Source organism: Equus quagga, chromosome 2 (genome assembly GCF_021613505.1).
Source record: "Equus quagga isolate Etosha38 chromosome 2, UCLA_HA_Equagga_1.0, whole genome shotgun sequence".
In the NCBI taxonomy this organism is placed as follows: Eukaryota; Metazoa; Chordata; class Mammalia; order Perissodactyla; family Equidae; genus Equus; species Equus quagga.
In genome coordinates this window covers 88,786,020-88,803,619 of record NC_060268.1, presented here as the reverse complement: position 1 = coordinate 88,803,619, position 17,600 = coordinate 88,786,020, and the positions used below count along the sequence as shown (strand labels likewise).

At 40.1% G+C, this 17,600-nt stretch overlaps 1 protein-coding gene across 9 annotated transcripts in view; it reads right to left on the bottom strand.

The window, feature by feature from the left end:
* The window catches only part of AKAP13 (A-kinase anchoring protein 13), a 325,669-nt gene that overhangs the window by 56,880 nt on the left and 251,189 nt on the right, over window positions 1-17,600 (bottom strand). For 5 of the 9 annotated variants that reach the window (XM_046653445.1, XM_046653447.1, XM_046653446.1 and 2 more), the window contains 5 exons: window positions 15,146-15,211; window positions 13,164-13,356; window positions 9,980-10,088; window positions 4,054-4,182; window positions 139-181 (listed from right to left, as the gene is read on the bottom strand). In XM_046653445.1, the coding sequence (XP_046509401.1) occupies window positions 139-181; window positions 4,054-4,182; window positions 9,980-10,088; window positions 13,164-13,356; window positions 15,146-15,211 (540 nt within the window). The remainder of the gene's footprint in view (window positions 1-138; window positions 182-4,053; window positions 4,183-9,979; window positions 10,089-13,163; window positions 13,357-15,145; window positions 15,212-17,600) is intronic. The other 4 variants (XM_046653449.1, XM_046653450.1, XM_046653451.1 and 1 more) reach the window with 3 other exon arrangements.

Sequence of the window (17,600 nt, the reverse complement as noted above, 5' to 3'; positions counted from 1 at the left end):
CATTATTCCAAATTCATCACTCAAAGAAGTAAGAATCCAATGAGCTCAGTGAACTTAGTTTCCTTAAATGCCAGAAGACATTTTGGATTTCCTTCCCTTCACCTGGGGAAAAGGAGGAACGAAACAAACGTACAGTACCTCTCGGTCAGGTTGGCACTGGTGCTGTGGAAGGGCCGCGAGTCTAGGAAACAAGAGCAGCAGAGGAAAAGTTAGAACAAAAGGATCTCAACTGATGACAGAAAAAGTGCTTACAATTTTTACGGTGACACAGAGAAAGCAGAAGCAGCATGTGAAAGCCAGTGGGGGGTGCCTTCTCCTCCTCAGGGTTTGGAAGAAGGAAAAATTAAACACGAAATCCTCAAATTAGAACTGGAAATAGGCAGCAACGGGGAGTGAATTTTCCATGAAAAAAAAATTTAATCCAGGATTCAAGTAACTGAACAAACCCCAAATCACTTTTTCTAAGTTCAAACAGACATCGAACATGCTTAATTCCCGTTCTTAGCAATGTTCCATTTCCGCAGGCCATCTTTCTGAGAGGACGTCACAGGAAGAATATAAAACAGGAAAAAACTAAATGTCATACTTTGTATGCTGTTAATTTTGTTTTCATATATTTCTATACTAAAAATCCAGCTAATGGACACCTGGTATTTTCCTGAGCATTCTCGGAAATGGTTTAGGGAACGGGAGAGAGCATCAGAGCTGCTTTATAGGGTCTCGGCCCTCTCACTAATTTGAGGTGAGATCTGTGGATTTCACTTCCTCATCTCTGAAATGAGGAAGATAAAACAGACGCTAGAGTTCTTCCCAGGTTGACACTGACAAAACAAGTTTGGCAGATGCATTCTTCCTCCTTCCATCACCATGAAACCATAACCTGAAGCAGGTCATTAGAACTAAGGCTCAGTTGGGGGCCAGCCTGGTGGCGCAGCGGTTAAGTGCGCACGTTCCGCTTCAGCAGCCCGGGGTTTGCTGGTTCACATCCCAGGTGCGGACGTGGCACCGCTTGGCAAGCCATGCTGTGGTAGGCATCCCACATATAAAGAGGAGGAAGAGGGGCATGGATGTTAGCTCAGGGCCAGTCTTCCTTAGCAAAAAAAAAAAAAAAAAAAAAAAAGAGGAGGACTGGCAGCAAATGTTAGCACACAGCTAATCTTCCTCAAAATAAAACAACCAACAAGAACTAAGGCTCAGTCAGACAGCAGGGCAATAAGGAGAACAAACAGCAGGATCAGTACTACTATTTTACCTATGACTTGTGAAAGTTTGAGCTACTTTCGAGGAAAGCCTCAACCACACAGCAATAGATGGTTCCCGACTTTTAGGAGATCAGGTATAGAAATACTTTCTGTGTACGGTTCCAGGCAGACAAAGGATGCTCGGCGTAACTACTGTTATAATGTGGACAAAACACACTCCTTCTCTTTCGGGTTGGTTTCAAGGATCTATGAGATTACTGCTAGTAAAACTGTAATTTGACCGAGATTTGGAGATGTTCCACTACCAGATTACCAGCATTTGAAACTCATAAACTCCCAAATTGTTCTAGATTCTGAATAGAAACGTGAAATTGTACTTATTATTAAGTAATTTAAACAGCTAACAGGTGGCATTAATGCATAAGAAACTTAAAGACGAATTCTTAGTATTCAAGATTGCTTTCTACAGTTTTTCCTTTTACTTAGGCTCTTTTTCTATTTCACTTCTAATGCATGGTGACAACCAGCAGGTAAGAGAGAAAGATGAGCAGAGTAAGAATAAGACCTGGGAACTGTCCCTCGGCTCTGCATGATCGAGGTGTGAAATCATCAGCATTTTAACTTCAGGATGCCTTAACTTACCTAAAAAACCAAGAGTGTGGTTTAGATCAGTGGCTTTAAAACTTTTTCCACCCAAGGAGCCTTGAACGATACAGGCGGCATTAAATTCTCTCACACTGCCAGGATTCCGTTGTATACTTAAGCAATTACCTACTAAGTTACCACCCTAGTACTACGAACAAAATGAAAATAAAACCCAAAATGAAGAAAAATACCAACCAGCACACAGCCTGGCCAAAATAAGCTCCCAGCAGGTTTCTGTTGAATAAATTAAAAAGTGAACAAGTGTGTGATTGAGTACTGGGAGGATCTACGACTCCCATAAGGATTTCCAAGTTTTCCACTGCTGAAAACCTTTTAATTCATTTACTGTGACCTCTTAGATGTAGTTCCGAAAGCAGTGATTGATCTACCAATGCCTCTGAAATTCCTATGTGTCACCAAGTTTTCAGAGCATCTAAGAGCAGAAAATAACCAATGCTACTTCCATGATATAATTACAGACAAAAGCAAAGGAATCTGTCATTGAAGTTGGCCTGTGAAGCATTATTGCAGGTAAACAGCATATTTCAACCAGACGTCTTTTTAAAGGCAAGAAATAACCTGCAGACCTAATATACTACATTCAGAGTTACAACTACTGGAATGGGGACACAGTCAATGTTTTTTAAAGTGTGTTCCACGGAACACCAGTCTCATGAGATGTTATACAGAGGCACGAACATACCGTAGTTTCATGGTTAGCAAGTCTGAGAAGCACACTATATTGAATATGGCCTTGGAAACTGACAAAGTACACAGGAGCATTTAAAATTTGCTTTAACCCAGAGTTTTCTCAACTGATTTGGCCATAAACCAACCCCTTCTTTTTCCTCCTTCCCCCCGGCCCGCTAACCTAATTCTCACTGGTATTTTTGAGTTTAAGGAACACATCCTGAGGATTGCTGGATACTTGATTCAAACGTTTTCAAGTTTCTATACTTTTACTATTTCATCATGTCGGATTAAACGAGTAACCAGTGCCCTTGTGACTTTATATTAGTGGTAGAAGAAATACTCCTTTACCTCTTTTTTGCTGTGCTGACCTATTTCCAAGTGTATTACAAATCCTTTGAGATGAAACAGCCTTGAGAATTTCTGAACACTAAGTTGAAAGTGGATTTTCACAACTTCTCTCCTATTACAACTGGTGTAAAGTGAAGATTGTGTTGTGTGGCTATTCACCAAACATCTTTTAATTTTGAAAAAAGTACTGAACATATAACACCTCCATTTAAAGGAAATTAACTGAACTTTGGGTTATTGTGCCTTACACTTTCCTTTACGAACAATGCAAAACTGTTACCCTGAGCTTAATATTGCTTAAATATTAAATTTTAATATGTAGATATTAAATAATCAAATACTTAAATATTGCTGGGAAACTTAGAGTCAGCAAGTGGTAGGGAATTACAGCACTCAATCATGTGGATGTTGTCATTGAGACTCACTGAGTTATGCGAAATGAAAATTCATTATTTAAACTTTGTATTAGACACGGTTTTTCCATTAAAAGTAGCAATCCTAGAACGTTTTAGAAATCTTCCACAATTGAGAACAGTGATTTTCATGACGAGGAGGAATCATTTCCTTTCCAAGTTTACTGAAGCTGAAACCTACTGGGTAGAGAATAATAGAAAAAATGGGTAGAAAAAATAAAAGTTCCAAAGGAGGGAAAGTAGGAGAAAAATAAATATAGAACTCCCACCCCCTCATCCATGGGGTCTAATCCCAAAGGAAAGGTATGTTTTAAGAAATGGTCTGAAAAGGTGAGAAGAAAAAGTTTAACATTAACTTTTAAATACCACAGATGGACCTCTAGACACCCATCCCATGAGACAAAAAAGCAAAACAAGGAAAATGTGAAGTTTTGTGAAATTAGTCTCCGTATGACAAAGGGTACAAGGTGGGAAGGGAGCACACCCTTTAGGCCTTTGAAGATATTTGTGTTCTGGGACAATATCTCATGCCCTGGAATGAGGTCACTGGATCTGTGCAGTTAGTGTACAGAAGACAAAAAGTGTTTTACCCCAATTAATTTTCAAAGCAAAGCACGAGGACAATGATTTAGAAATGACGGCATGCAAGGGGATGAAAGTCCCCAACAATTTCTTAGTACGGAGCCTACAGCCTTTTCAGTGCTGGCCAGACCCCGGAGAGCAGCCAGTGGACACCACAGCGGCTTACTTACTACGCAACTCCTCATCCTCATCACTGGAATAGGAAGAGCCAAGAGAAAAGAGAGTTTTAGACTTAAGGAGGAGCGGAGAGATGCTGACGGAGAAGGAGATGCGTCTTGCCGGCTGCATCTGCTGCTGGGCTGAGAAGTGGTTAACAAGACGTTAGAGCATGCACGACAGATTATACCGGGCCAAAGTAGAAGGCATCTGAAACCCACCCAGAAATGAACCAATGTCACTGGCCCGCATGGTTCCAGGAAAGGCTGTCTAGGTGAACAACGTAATTTATTCACATTTTCATCTTTATTCCTGAACATGCGGAACTCTAACGCAACTTAAAAAATTCATCCAACGAATACATACTTGTTAGATTATGAAAAGAAGAAGAAAATTATTTTTAATGGTCATAATTTATAGCTGGGATTTTTTTCCCTTCAAAGTGAAAACACTGGAGGAGTGGTGGTCCTCAGGATTCCGAATTTGACTCTCTTCTCCCTCCCCTTGAATCTCTTCCTTCACTCTCACCTCCTAAAGTACAGTCTGCATACAACATACTGGTGACTCACAACTTTCTATCTCAAGCCAGATGTCTTCTTTGAGCTTAAGAGTCATTCACCTCACTGCTCACCTGGGGGTGGATCTCTCCCCAGCGGCTCAAACTGAACAAGCACAGAAGTGAACTCTCCTTTCCTCCAGACCTGCTCCTCCCTGGCTATTTGTTTGTTTGGTGAGTGGCACCTAACATCTAACTAACTATTCAAAGTGGAAACCTGGGTACCATCCTTGAATCCCTATATACATCTCAACCGTCCTTTTGACTTTGTCTTCCAGAATTCTCTGAACATCAACTTCTCCTCTCCCATCACTGCTCTAAGCCCTGGTTCAGGCCGCCATCTGCTCTCATTTGAATCCTGCGATCGCCTTCTACGGATCTATCAGCCTCTCCTCCCTGACACTTTCTTCAGTGTGGTCTCTCAAGTATTTGAATCAATTAATTTAATTAACTTAAATCACACCACTGCCCATAGACAAGAAGCCCAAATTCTTTCAGTCCTGCTTTCCACACACTAGCTCACCTTCTTCCCTGTAAGCCTTCTCTGACGCCTCGAGTCTGATGCTGCTGTAACACCCAACGTTTCTCTCAGTTGCTGCATTTATCATTTTCTATTATATTCACCTGTCCTCTTGTCTGTCGGCCTAAGTGTGGTCAGAAAAGGAACTGTACCTGTAAGTTCATCCCTCTCCTACTGTGGTCTACCCTGGTGCCTAGCAAAGAGCAGATACTCAAATATTTATTGAATAAATAAACAAATTAATAAATAAACTGCCCCTTGTCAGGCTTTCTGGAAGCTCAACATCCGAAATTAAATGAAGGAAAAAGCCCTGGACCTGCCCAATATGAAAGCCACTCCATACCCCAGATGAACGCTGAGTGATGGCAGATTGCTGTCCACAGCCACCGCAGGTGACAGAGCTTGAAGAACTCCTGGCACAAATACATGCACGCTGGCTTTTTGGGTAGCGACAGTCCAGCACAAAAGTAAGACGTTATTTTAATGTGTGTTCTAAAGTATTTGCAAATGTGAGGCAAATTCAGGAAATAAAAATGAGCTCTGTTATTACACAAAATCTAAGAATATTCTCTTCTGTTGCCACAAGATCATGGATCATAAGGAAAAGTCTATTTGTATGAATATCTAAAGAGCATTCTCAACATATATGGAAATCTCCAACATATATGAAAAGAATATGTTCTGTCAACATAGAGATGCAATTTTAGAAGTACTCAAATTAAAGTATATATACAAATAGATATACAGTTGTTCATTGCTTAATGACAGGGGTACATTCTGAGAATCATTCTGAGAAATGCGTCATCATGCGATTTCGTCATTGTGCAGACACCATAGGGTAGACTTACATAAACCTAGACAGTAGAGCCTACTACACAACTAGCCATACGGTACTAATCTTATGGGACCATCATCATAAATGTGGGCTGTTGTTGATTCAAACGTTATTATGCACAGGACTGTGTGCGTGTGTGTATACATATATTTAATGAATATGCATATATTCCAGGCTTGCAATTTAATCAAAAGACCAAATATAAAAAGTCTGTTTGCCCGATTAACTTTTTATTCTGACATATCTGTCAATGTTATCTTCTCCAGACAGAACTACTCTAAGAAAATACATATATTCCAATAAATTCTCATCCCACTGTCCACAGTTAGACACAGAGAGAAAATAAGCCCAGAAAGTAGAGATAAAACATCCTCATTAGCATTGATGCCTAACTTTCCAGAGGCCCACCCTGATCTTTGATCACATGGATCGTTTGTCCTTTTAGATCCGCTGCATTCTAGATACGTAAATGCCACAGGTCAGCTCTCAAGACTGACTTAGCTTTCAGTCTAATCAAGCTACGCACTCCTAAGCTGGTGTGCCCATCAAAGCACGCACAAGGAACCTGGCTAACACACACCCCGTGAGTGCAGGTGTGAGGACGATCCCAAGGACAGGTGCCATTCGTGGACACCATTCTGTGTGATAACAAACCATGCAAAATGAAGGGGAAATGAAATCTCTTTACGAAGTCTGAGAGATTGCAACATCTGATGGGCACCATTCCCCTTGCAACATTCCTGCCACTAATGCGCTTAGAGCTCTTCCAGGAATACAATCAAGCAGTTTCTCTACTGTTCGTAAGCATCTTCTGGGTGCCAACAATGAAAAGTTAAAAAATACAGTCCTGGAAGGGGATCGCTTGTAGTAACTGAATTATCCTGTATATGCAAAAACGAAGTCTATTAAGTTCTGTCAAGAAGCCATCTGAGTTTTCTGCAAGCTGGGAGTCTGCTCTCAGCCGCCTCTGATGCAAGAAGGAGAAACACGGTGCACACACTTCCTGGCGCAGTTCCTCTGAGAGCGGGCCTCCCCGACATTTTCCCACGATAAAGGCAGCATCAGTGCTATTCTGATTCCCTAAAACATGAGCCAGCAAGATGCGCTCATCATGCTTCCCCCATCAAGACAGCAAATCGAAGAGTTGACCCGGGACCACTTTCCTGCCCACTGTGGTTCCTAAATAAGCTGTTGCCGGTCCGCTTTCCACCCCAGAAAGCGATACAGAAACATTTTAGTCACCACCTTTGCTCAGTATTTTCCTCCACATCAATAGATTTTTGAAACAGATCCCAGCTTAGAAATAATGCTATGAGTTTGTCTGGTTTTCTAATCTAGCAAATGACCTAACAAGACATTCCAGACAACAGCTCAGTGGACATACATTTTCAGAAATGCTCAAATGTTCACAGCTGTCAAAGACTGTGGTGGAAGCAGCTAATTTCTTTAAAGCAAGAAGACAGAATACAGGTAAAAGCTGGAAAGTAGTAAAATAAGGATGATTTTAGAAAGTATTTTCTTCCTAGGCAAGCATGCTCATAAGACACAGCCACTTAAGACAAGGAGAGACATCGTTCTCGTCTCTTGAGCATTGCTTAAGCTCTGCTCGGAGAAAAATGGACCCTGGGCACTGGGAACCACCTCACTCCACGATGATAACGAATGCTTCTTATAAGTCAGGAAATATGCGAAGGACTTTAATAAACTCACGTTTAAGCCTTATCACTTTATTATCCCTGTTTACTAGTTCCAGTAATTGAGGCAAAGTTTCAGGGCCCAGCCCAAGGTCACAGAGCCACCACATGTGCTTACAAGAAAGCACTGGTCAGAATTCTTTAAGCGTACCAGACACCTTAGGCTTGAAATCACTGCGTAGATTTTAATTATGATACTTTCACCTAGGAAGACCATGATCAAATGCATCGTGCAGAGTATGTAAGCGATTTGGAACTGCAGATTTGAGTCTGTGGCAAATCAAGAACGACCCAGCTATCCTAAGCTTCAAGGCACAGCACACAGAAATGTCAGTCTTCTGTTCAACGGCCAGAATTTTAACATCTGCAAAAGGATTTATCATGTTCCTAGAGCAGAGTAAAAAATACAGTTGGGAAAATTCATTTAATTATACAAGGGGAGGGACCATGGAGACAAGAGTCCTTAGTGTTAATTAGTCTTCCAATTATAGTATATGGTAATTTAGGGAAATAAGTGGGGCCAGTTAATTGATTTATGACCTATCATTGAAGCCTGCATGAAAAGTACCCTACCAGTTAGAATGAGGGTGTCCTATTTTGTTGAAAGGATCAAACGCTCTTCTTGACAGCAGTCTACTACTGATTTCAGATCCCCTCAGTGAGCTGAGCAGAAAATCTCCCAGCAACAGAAAGAAAAGCTCTCTGTGCCGGAACTCCTGGACTCTAGGATGGCGCTTTCTGGGAGCTGGCTGCATTATTTAGTGTTTGGCTAGCAACTGAAAACACAGTCAAAAACCATCCTGCTTTTCGGAGGAAAAATAATTACGTGTTTCACGCATGAGGCAAACTATAGGAAAAAGCTCCGCCTGTGGGCCACACTCTGGTGGTTCCGGGCAGTGTTGCTAAAGGAGGAGAACCCCCCCACGCGACAACACTCGCTCGTCACAGAGGGAGGCACCCAGGGCGGAAGGGTCTCACTGAGGAGTGCTTTCCTGTCTTTGAGCTCCAGCACTCCGGGCTCATCAAATCCACTAGAAACTGTTTTGTTATAATAATTTTCACTCTATAGCAGCAAAACCTCCAACCCAGAGCCAAATCAAAACAAAACCAAAACTCAAGCAAAGACAGGAAAAGCTATTTCTGTCACGGTTCTGTGAGGTCATATCTGCATTTTTAGAATAAGTCGTCATGGGGCACCTTTAGTCATACAGACCAGATTTGTGTGTGAAGTATTAATCAGACAAAAATGAGGACAAAGTTAATAGAATCATCCATTCTGTCTTAATTCCACTGTGGAAACTGAAAAGATAAGGCCTCTAGTAAGTCATAAATTGAGACAGAACATCCCATTAATGCGGGGCAGCTACTTCTGTCCCCAACCCCTTTAAACTAAGTTATACTGGGGACACTGAAGAGACCCCAGAAACAACAGGAGACCTTATTTAATCCCTTTGCTTCAGCCTCCTGAATACATGGTCTGTCAGCAAAGGATGTATTACTCCCCCTTTAATGAGAATTTAATTCTTTATATCAAATCTCACCCTGCAACTACTCACGAAAAAAGTATTTTAAAAATAAAACAGAAAAAGGGAGATTTCTGAAAGAACAAGGTAGCTGCCTTTCCATGGCAAACATCTGGATCCAATTCAAACACGTGTATGAGCATCTTTCATTTACGAATGCCCTGTGCTTATGGACGCCAGACATCTGTACATAAGTTTCGTGGGCAGTGGATCCTACATCCGCATGCGGTTCCTCTGATCACTTTCAGATGTAACCCTCTCAGCATCTGCTTAACTAACTATGTCTTTGTCCTTTGTGAGCTGAAGACTTCTGAAGAGCTCAGTAAATTAATACTGGATAAAATCTGCACAATTGTACTGTGGTAATATAAGAGAATATCTTTGAGACATAAGAGCACTATGTCTGTAACTTACTCTCAAGTGTTTCAGGACAAACTTTGAGGGAAGTGACAGAGAGAGGGAGAGAGACTGAGAAAACAAGTGTTATGACAACATCTGGGGGCTCCAGGTGAAGAATATATGGTAATTCTTTGTACTATTTTGAAAGACTGAAATTATTTCAAAATAAAGAGTGTGTCAGGTTTAGGCCCAAGAACATTATGAGTTTAATATATTCAGGAGATTTTTGGGTAGTGAGAGGAGGGAGATCCCACGGCTGAGCTTGATGCTCTTTTGTGTTTAGTGCTGAGCCACTCATCAGAGGAAGAGGCAGACAATTCTGGAAGATAATGTTACAGGGTCTTAAAGAGAGAAAATGATAGGAAAAGTATTTAAAGTATAATACATTTAATTAAAGAAAGTACTATACTCACTGTCCAATCCAGGATGGCTGATTGTCATTAATGAGACAGATTTTGTCAACGGAGAAGAAATGGCTGACGTACAGTAATTAAATCCCTGTTTTTTAGATCTGTGACATGCCTGTGAGGTAAAAAAGGCAAAGAACAGGTTCTAAGTACATGCTCTCATATTTCTAGACAAGCACAAACTTTACATTCTGACTCAACCTAGGAAAATAAGGCAGTGCACCAGGACGGGAACAGCACAGATTTGCAGTCAGACTTGCATTCAAGTCCGTCCCTGCAACTTGACAGCTGCTCCACTTCCGAGAAGTTACTCAGCTTTTCTGAGCCTTAGTTGTCTTGTCTGTAAAATGGGGACAATTAGAGTATTCATCCTTTACAGTAGTTTCACATCCTTCACAATATCTAATAATGTTTCAAACTTAGTAAGTGCTAATAAACCTCTGCTGAACGCATAATCAGATAAAAATAATTTCACTGGAATTACCAAACCACATACAGCTCTTGTTCTTTGAAAATAGAAATACCCCTTAAAGAGATATAGCAGGATACCAGGAATATTATTCCAATGTTAAAGATTTGGAAACTGAGACACAAGTAAAAAGTGTCTCAAGATCACAAGCAGAGCAGGTGCACATCAGGAAAGAAGCCTCAGTCTCCTTCGTTTCCTCTTCTAAGATCAGACTGCTTCTACATGAACACGAGGGTGGCTGCAGTGTGATAACTTAATTCCCTCTGTAAATCCACAGCAGCTTCAAGGCTATGCAAGCCAACCAATTGCAGATGTTCCTGCAATAACACCCCTGAAAGAGAGTCAACCAGTATTTACCAGCGCACTCTAGTGATGAGGGACTCCCTGCCCTTTTGTTTTGAGAGAGCTCATACTAATTGTTAACTGACTTTAATGCTCATAAACCCCTTCCCTTCATAGTAGACTGAAATTTGCCTCCTGAATTGCACATGTTGGAAGGGAAGCAACGAAAATCCGTTACTAGCATCAACTTGGCTCAGCTGCACCGAAGACCTCTGATTATTTAGAGCTTGTTCCACGTGTAACCATGGAGTCTGAGGCAAACAGTTGCTATGTTTCAAATACAACCGTGAGGTCTGAAAAATGACCTCAGTGAGAGGCAGAGACCTTCAATAGGAAGTTGGCTGCAGGCAACTTGTCCAGATCAGGGATACAAGCAGCTGAGACACCACTCCGAGGCTGCACACAAGACGAAAAACTCTGGGTAAGCAGAGTGCCAGGAAGGCTAACGCACAGCAAGGCACTCAAATGTCGACAACTTTACTCAGAAAGACCTAATTAGAAAGACATCAGTGGTAACGAACATCACTTACTAAAAGACAGGGTTAATCTGCCAAATTCCTGGAAATGTCAGTTTCAGAAAGGGTACCATAGAAACAATATTAAGAAAATTAAAATGTTCTCATTTCCTCACTAAAACTCATCTACTTCAAAGACATGGAAAGAAGCAGCAAGACTAATAGCCAGGAATTCTGAATTTAATACTGTTTAGCTAACAGACAGTTACGAGGCCCTAGGCAAGTAACTCAAATGGGCTTGAAGTTCTTACACACAACAGCCTAAGCAGAATCCAAAGGGACAGACAGTTACGTGCCGCATAACATTTTGGTCGACGATGGATCGCATATATGACGGTGGTCCTATCAGATTAGCGCCACATCGCCTAGGTGTGTTCTAGGCTATACCATCCAGGGTTGTGTAACTTTATGATGTTCGAACAACTGTACTGGCTCTTAGTCTATGATTCTGTTCACAAGTCTACAATTTTTGGTATTTTATCTGGTCTTGCAAATGACTTCCAAAGGATTCTATACACATGAAATGCAATTTATTTCTCGGACTTGCTACTTATCAAATGCTCTCAGTAGTCACCAAAGAATTATTTCTATTTTTTCCTCCCTTTTTCTGTTACCATTAGGCTGAATAAATCTAAATCATTTGCTCCAATAAATATAATCTCCATATTCTTATTATTTTTCCTAACTTTTTCTAAATTATCAGGCCAAGATGACACAGGTGCGGTGAGGGGAAAAAGGTGGCACAACTCCTTTAGGCCTTCAGTGTGATTTTCATTAGGCCCCAATTCTCTTAGGCCTTCACATGAGCATAAGTGACCCATTTGTTAGTAAGATAATCCTCCAGTGCCAAATTTACATTTGGTCCCATCATTGCTATGTAGCAGGATGTAATAAAAAATTATCTTTCTACACAAAACCTCAGTCACCTATTCAAGGAATAGATTATTTAACATTTTTGTTTGTTTCATTAGAAATATTTCATAATATTTCTACCTAAAACTCCAGTCACCTATTCAAAGACAGGTATTTTAACTTTTTTAACTAGAAATGTTTCATTTGAATGCATATCCTGGAATCCTCTCAAAAATTAATCCATGGTCTCCTTGGCCCAAGAGGGGGAGAAAGGACTGGGGGTAGTGTAGGATGCTGTAAAAGCATATACTTCAAATTTTCCACTCAAAAACTTCCCAAGGGATTGTCAAAAGTGTTGTGATACTGAAGAGCCTGAGAAGATGTGAACTAAGAAAAAGTCACTTGATTTGGTTGACAAGGAAGTCCATGACTTTCAAGACAGGCGTGTGAAGAGAGTGACAGAGGTGGACACGAGAGATCCTCAAGTGGTGAGAAAGAGAAGGCGGGGGTGTAGATGCTGTCTCAAGAACTCTGGCAGTGACAGGAGGCAGAGAAAATAAACAGTCATTTCTAGACAACGTTATAAGACAAAGAATCAGAATTTTTTTCCAGGAAGGAGCAACTTTGGATGTTTTTGAGAATTGGGAAATTTAATAATGGTATGTATTAACTTCAAGACTCATTTTACTATTGGGGTGGTAAAAGAAGTCCTCAGATAAGAAGGAAAAACTCAATTTAATATCCTGGATTCTTTCCTAATTTAAAAAAGTTTGCCTTGATGGAATATTCAAATCTATGCAGATGAATGGTATTCTTCAGTATTAAGTGCTAAAAACTTGCTTTGTGCTAGAGCGAATATATTATATAATGGGTAAGTAATTATAGCTACTAGCCTTATATCAATATAAGTCTTGCCTTCTTTGTTCCTAATATGAGGAACAAAGGACATATTTAGGATATAAAATAAAGATTATTTAGGGAAATCAGCAACATACACCCATTTCATCCTTACCTGCTGATCAAACATCCTATGTTCTCTCTGGCCTGACTCCAGATCCTCTTCTGAAAGTGACATCAAAGAGTCACCCCGCTCCTCACCACTGAAGGGGTGTCTGAGCTCTCTGGTGTCTGCAGAGCTTACTTCTAGAGACGAGGCTGGCTTGTTTCCGACACCAGCTCCTCCTATCAAGCCCTCTAAACTGAAACTGAACACAGAGCACAAGAGTTAATTTGTTCTATTTCTGAGTCTCAGAAACGAAGGAGGATACAAAAATCCCTTTAAGTTGCATTATTTCTTTGTCATCTAGCAAAACTATTTACAAGGGCATGGCACAAATGAGTGCCACCTACAGGTCTTGGTATGCTAAAAAAGAATAACTATACTTAGATTTTCTTACCTCATTATTTGATAGAATAATGTTGCATAGAATGTTGCACTATCTAAGGTCATTTTCTCCGATTTTTCTCAGTATACCATACAGACAGCCAATATTCCATATTTATCTTATTGATCTTTTATTTATGTTTTTTTCCTTGATCTGATGTAATTAATCTTTGCCAGAATATAACTCTGCTAATACCAAAGAATTAAATGGCACAGAGAAAATATGAGCATAAGTAACTTTCAGAAGGCAAACAGAGGAACTCAGACTTGCCCTTGCATCCATGAAGAGGACCTTTATAACTTCGCAGGTACGCACCCACCCCAGAAAACCCAAGTGTTACTTATGAGCATTATCATCTGTGCGCACCTGGCTGGACAACAATTAGCTGACAGTTTTCCTGAGAATTGTTAGTTGCAGACAGGCACATGTAACACCTGACAGAACAGGCTGAAAAGCTAAGTCCAGAGTTTTAACTTTTGTGTCTTGATACTGACAAAGGAAAAGAACCAATTTAGGGTTTGGTATCTAAAATGGGATCCCTGGAATAAAGATTTTGAGGTTTGCAGAGTGAAGAGCATTTTCTGGAGGCAGGAGGCTGCAGAGAGAGGTCAGCAATCTATCCTCCTCGGGGTGTATCCAGAATAATTCATATCTGCTACAAGTGCAGTGGAAACTGCTTTAAAGTAGGAAAGCTCTCGAAATAGAGTTGCCGCTGACCGTGTCCTCAGTTACAAGCAGCTGAAACTGTATTTGAAAGTATACTGAAGCTATTTAGTTATCTCTGCTCAAACTGTACAGTTAATTGCTACAAATACTTCTTGCATGCCAGTCCAGAAGGGCTCACATTTGCTTTTTTTGTTTCGTAAATTACTTATTATGAACTGAAACCATATGCCTCTATTCTCTCTAGCTGGTAAATTAAACAATGGATTTTGTTTTCCTTATTCCAATATGACAATAGAAATCATGACTAAGTACGAGTGGATGTCTCTGTAAAGCTCACTGCCAATACCAGGGATGAGAAGACAGGCGAAGTCAAGAAGAAATTTAGTTTTCTATTGTGAATTACTTGTAAAGCCTGAGAAAACCAGATCTATGCTTACCACAGAACTTAATCCTGAAAATGTTTTAGTAATTACATCTAGCTGCTTAGTTGAGAGAATATGAAACGACGAGGAGTCTGTGAATTTGGAATCTAAAGACTGGTTGATTTGGAAGCATAATAGAAATAAGTGCATCTTATTAGCTGCCTTGCTTCTGTCATTGTTTTCCTCAGGATGTGGGAATTCCTAGGATCTGGGAATTAGGACAAGACCAAAACAAAGAGAAAAGTTGTCCATCACACCGTGGAGACAAGTCTGTGCAGAAAACACCAAATCTACAGCCACTTGAGACAAACAGGCATCAAGGTACACCATCCAACTCTTAGGCTGTGCCTCTTCAATTGGATTAGTGACACCCATAGCAGAGGCAACTGAACACTGTGCTCACAGACAAAGCAGGCTGCCATATGCATTCCAGCCACACAGAAGCCAGCTCCAAGCCAAAAGCCCAGATGCCATATTTTATGGTTCCCCATTTGGCGGCTGGACATGTAACAATACCATACCTTCTGTAATTAAAGTCAGGACTCAGGGCAGCAGAGTATTGCACACCAGAGGGACACCAGCTCATACTGAGGATGACATCAATGGCAGAAACAGAAATGGAGGGAGAAGGGGAGACAAGGACGGGGTTATTGGGTTTAAAAAGAACGGGCATAGTTAGAGACAGACAGATTTATTTGATCATCAAAAAATTAGGAATGTAACACTGATTTAGAGTTTAGAAAAAGTCTAGAACAAAAACCATGGAAACTTTAAAATTGTTCTGTTGATGTCCATCTAGACAACGTGTTGGAAATGACTAGGTGAGCTCTTTAGAAGGTAACAAGCTCAATCTGAAACCCAATAATTCCTTCTAGTGGACCCTGAACAAAGAGCCCACATCACCTGTAGCCTCCTCTTTGGCGTTCTCACAGAAGTGTTTCGACCTCCACTACTGGGGACAATCTACACATCCCACTGCTCCCACGTCTCCCTTACCATAGTATCTATCACCCTTAGCTGAAAGGAATAAGGACAAACTGCACAGGGGTAGGCTTACTGAGTCTGGAGTTTTTTTCAAGAGTGTTTCCATGAAGGATCCATTTAAGACAGACAATTCACAAATCTTTCAGAATAACAACACCCAGTCAACACTCAAATCCATCTTCAAACCCTACTCACCACGCTCTTATGCTAAACATAAAGCATATAACAATGGTCACATTTCCTTCTATTTTAATGATAATGAAGATGCTTTTTTTTAAAAAAAAAAAAGGAATTCTATGGTACTGAGTTAGAAATGTGTCTTTTTAATTTTAGGTTTGTATCCATTTTCCCAAGATTAAAAAAAAACTCCATTTGATCATCTACTTCCTTGATTATCTCAGCAATGATATTTATTCCCAAGTAGCAGGGACAGAAAATCTGGGGTCAGAAATGCTAATAAGTAAATACAACTGCTAAAAAAGAATCATTTCAAAATATCAGGTACTTTATAAAGGGAAGTGACGGGTCAGGAGTTTTGACTAACAAAAGCCATCACTTAAAAATACACTGCTACTTGACATGCCTTTGCTTTTAGAAGCAGGATGAAAACAGAGCTCCTGGACAACAGTAAAACCACTCAGCTCCCTCCTGAATCGTGCAAATGGGAGACCTGCAGACACCAAAAACGCCTATCTTGATCTCATCTAATAACTCTGTTTCGGTAATAAGTGGGAGTTTTTGACAGAGAAAAGGAGACAAGGAAAATGGTGAGAGAATAAATATAAGAGCTACCCCAATGGCTCTTCTAAAAGTAAATTTTTAAAATATTATTTAAAAATAATGTAAATAGTAAAACATTTTAAATCACATTAAATTAACAGTATAAAGCTCACAAGTGCAAAAGCAAAAAGCAGAAATCCACAGCTGAGACACGTCTCTAGTCTGGTACACGAGATCAGACTGACATCACTCACTGGCGTGAGCAGAAGTGAGCCCTGATGACACAGCTGACAAACACACAAACTCAGCAGTCCATTCTTTGAAATTATTAACTTAATTTTAAATCTCCAAACTGTTAATAAAAAGGCACATTATACCTAAATATCCAACTTATTAAAAACAGAACTGTGGTAAACCAGTAACTGAATATATATTACCAAATTATCATTCATAAAAATAATCCCCTTCTTCAGATGTAAACATCTCTTTACTCTCAGAAAATGATAATGATGTGAAAGACTTGGACGAAATTTAAGATAAAGAGAAAGAAGAGCAACAGAGAGACAGATAATAGCTTTTCCAAGGATCCCGGAAGGAAGCTATGGATGGTCCTACAGCAGCAGAAAAACTGCTCTTCCTTGTAGCAGAAAACTCATTTTGCAATTGAGTATTTTTGAGAGCATCCTAATTTCCTCAGTTCCTCAATTAGTGGAGGAAACATGTAATGGTTCTTTGGTTTTATTTTCAGATCTATGAAGTTCTAGCTCTAGATTTTTAAAAAAATAAATATCCTGTTCCCTCACCTTTGAATACTTGTTGGAATGTTTCAATTTTACTAGCTAAGGCTTAATACAACATTTAAAATTATACCTCAAGTCCTTCCTACAGAAATATGACTACTGGGAAAACTGTAACTGGAGACGTGATGCCGGTTGTATCTACTTGCTAACTTGGACTGCATCCAGCAACCTGTCATCCTCCAGCATCATCACTTGCTTGTCTTTTAATAAGTTCACATTGAAGAGCTTTAATGGAGTCAGACAAACCTCTAAAGGTTTTAGATACTTCCACTGAAAAAGACATTTAACTACTGTGCCCCTGGAGAAAAACTTACCCAGAGTCATGATTATCTGAGATTCTGAGAATATCTGTATTCGAACTCAATTTTGTGTCTAAACCCCGGAATTAAAGTAAGCATCCACTTGAAAACGACGATGTGGGAAAGATCATTAATTTGCCTGCTTCCTAACAGCTTCAGCTGATAGTTAAAAA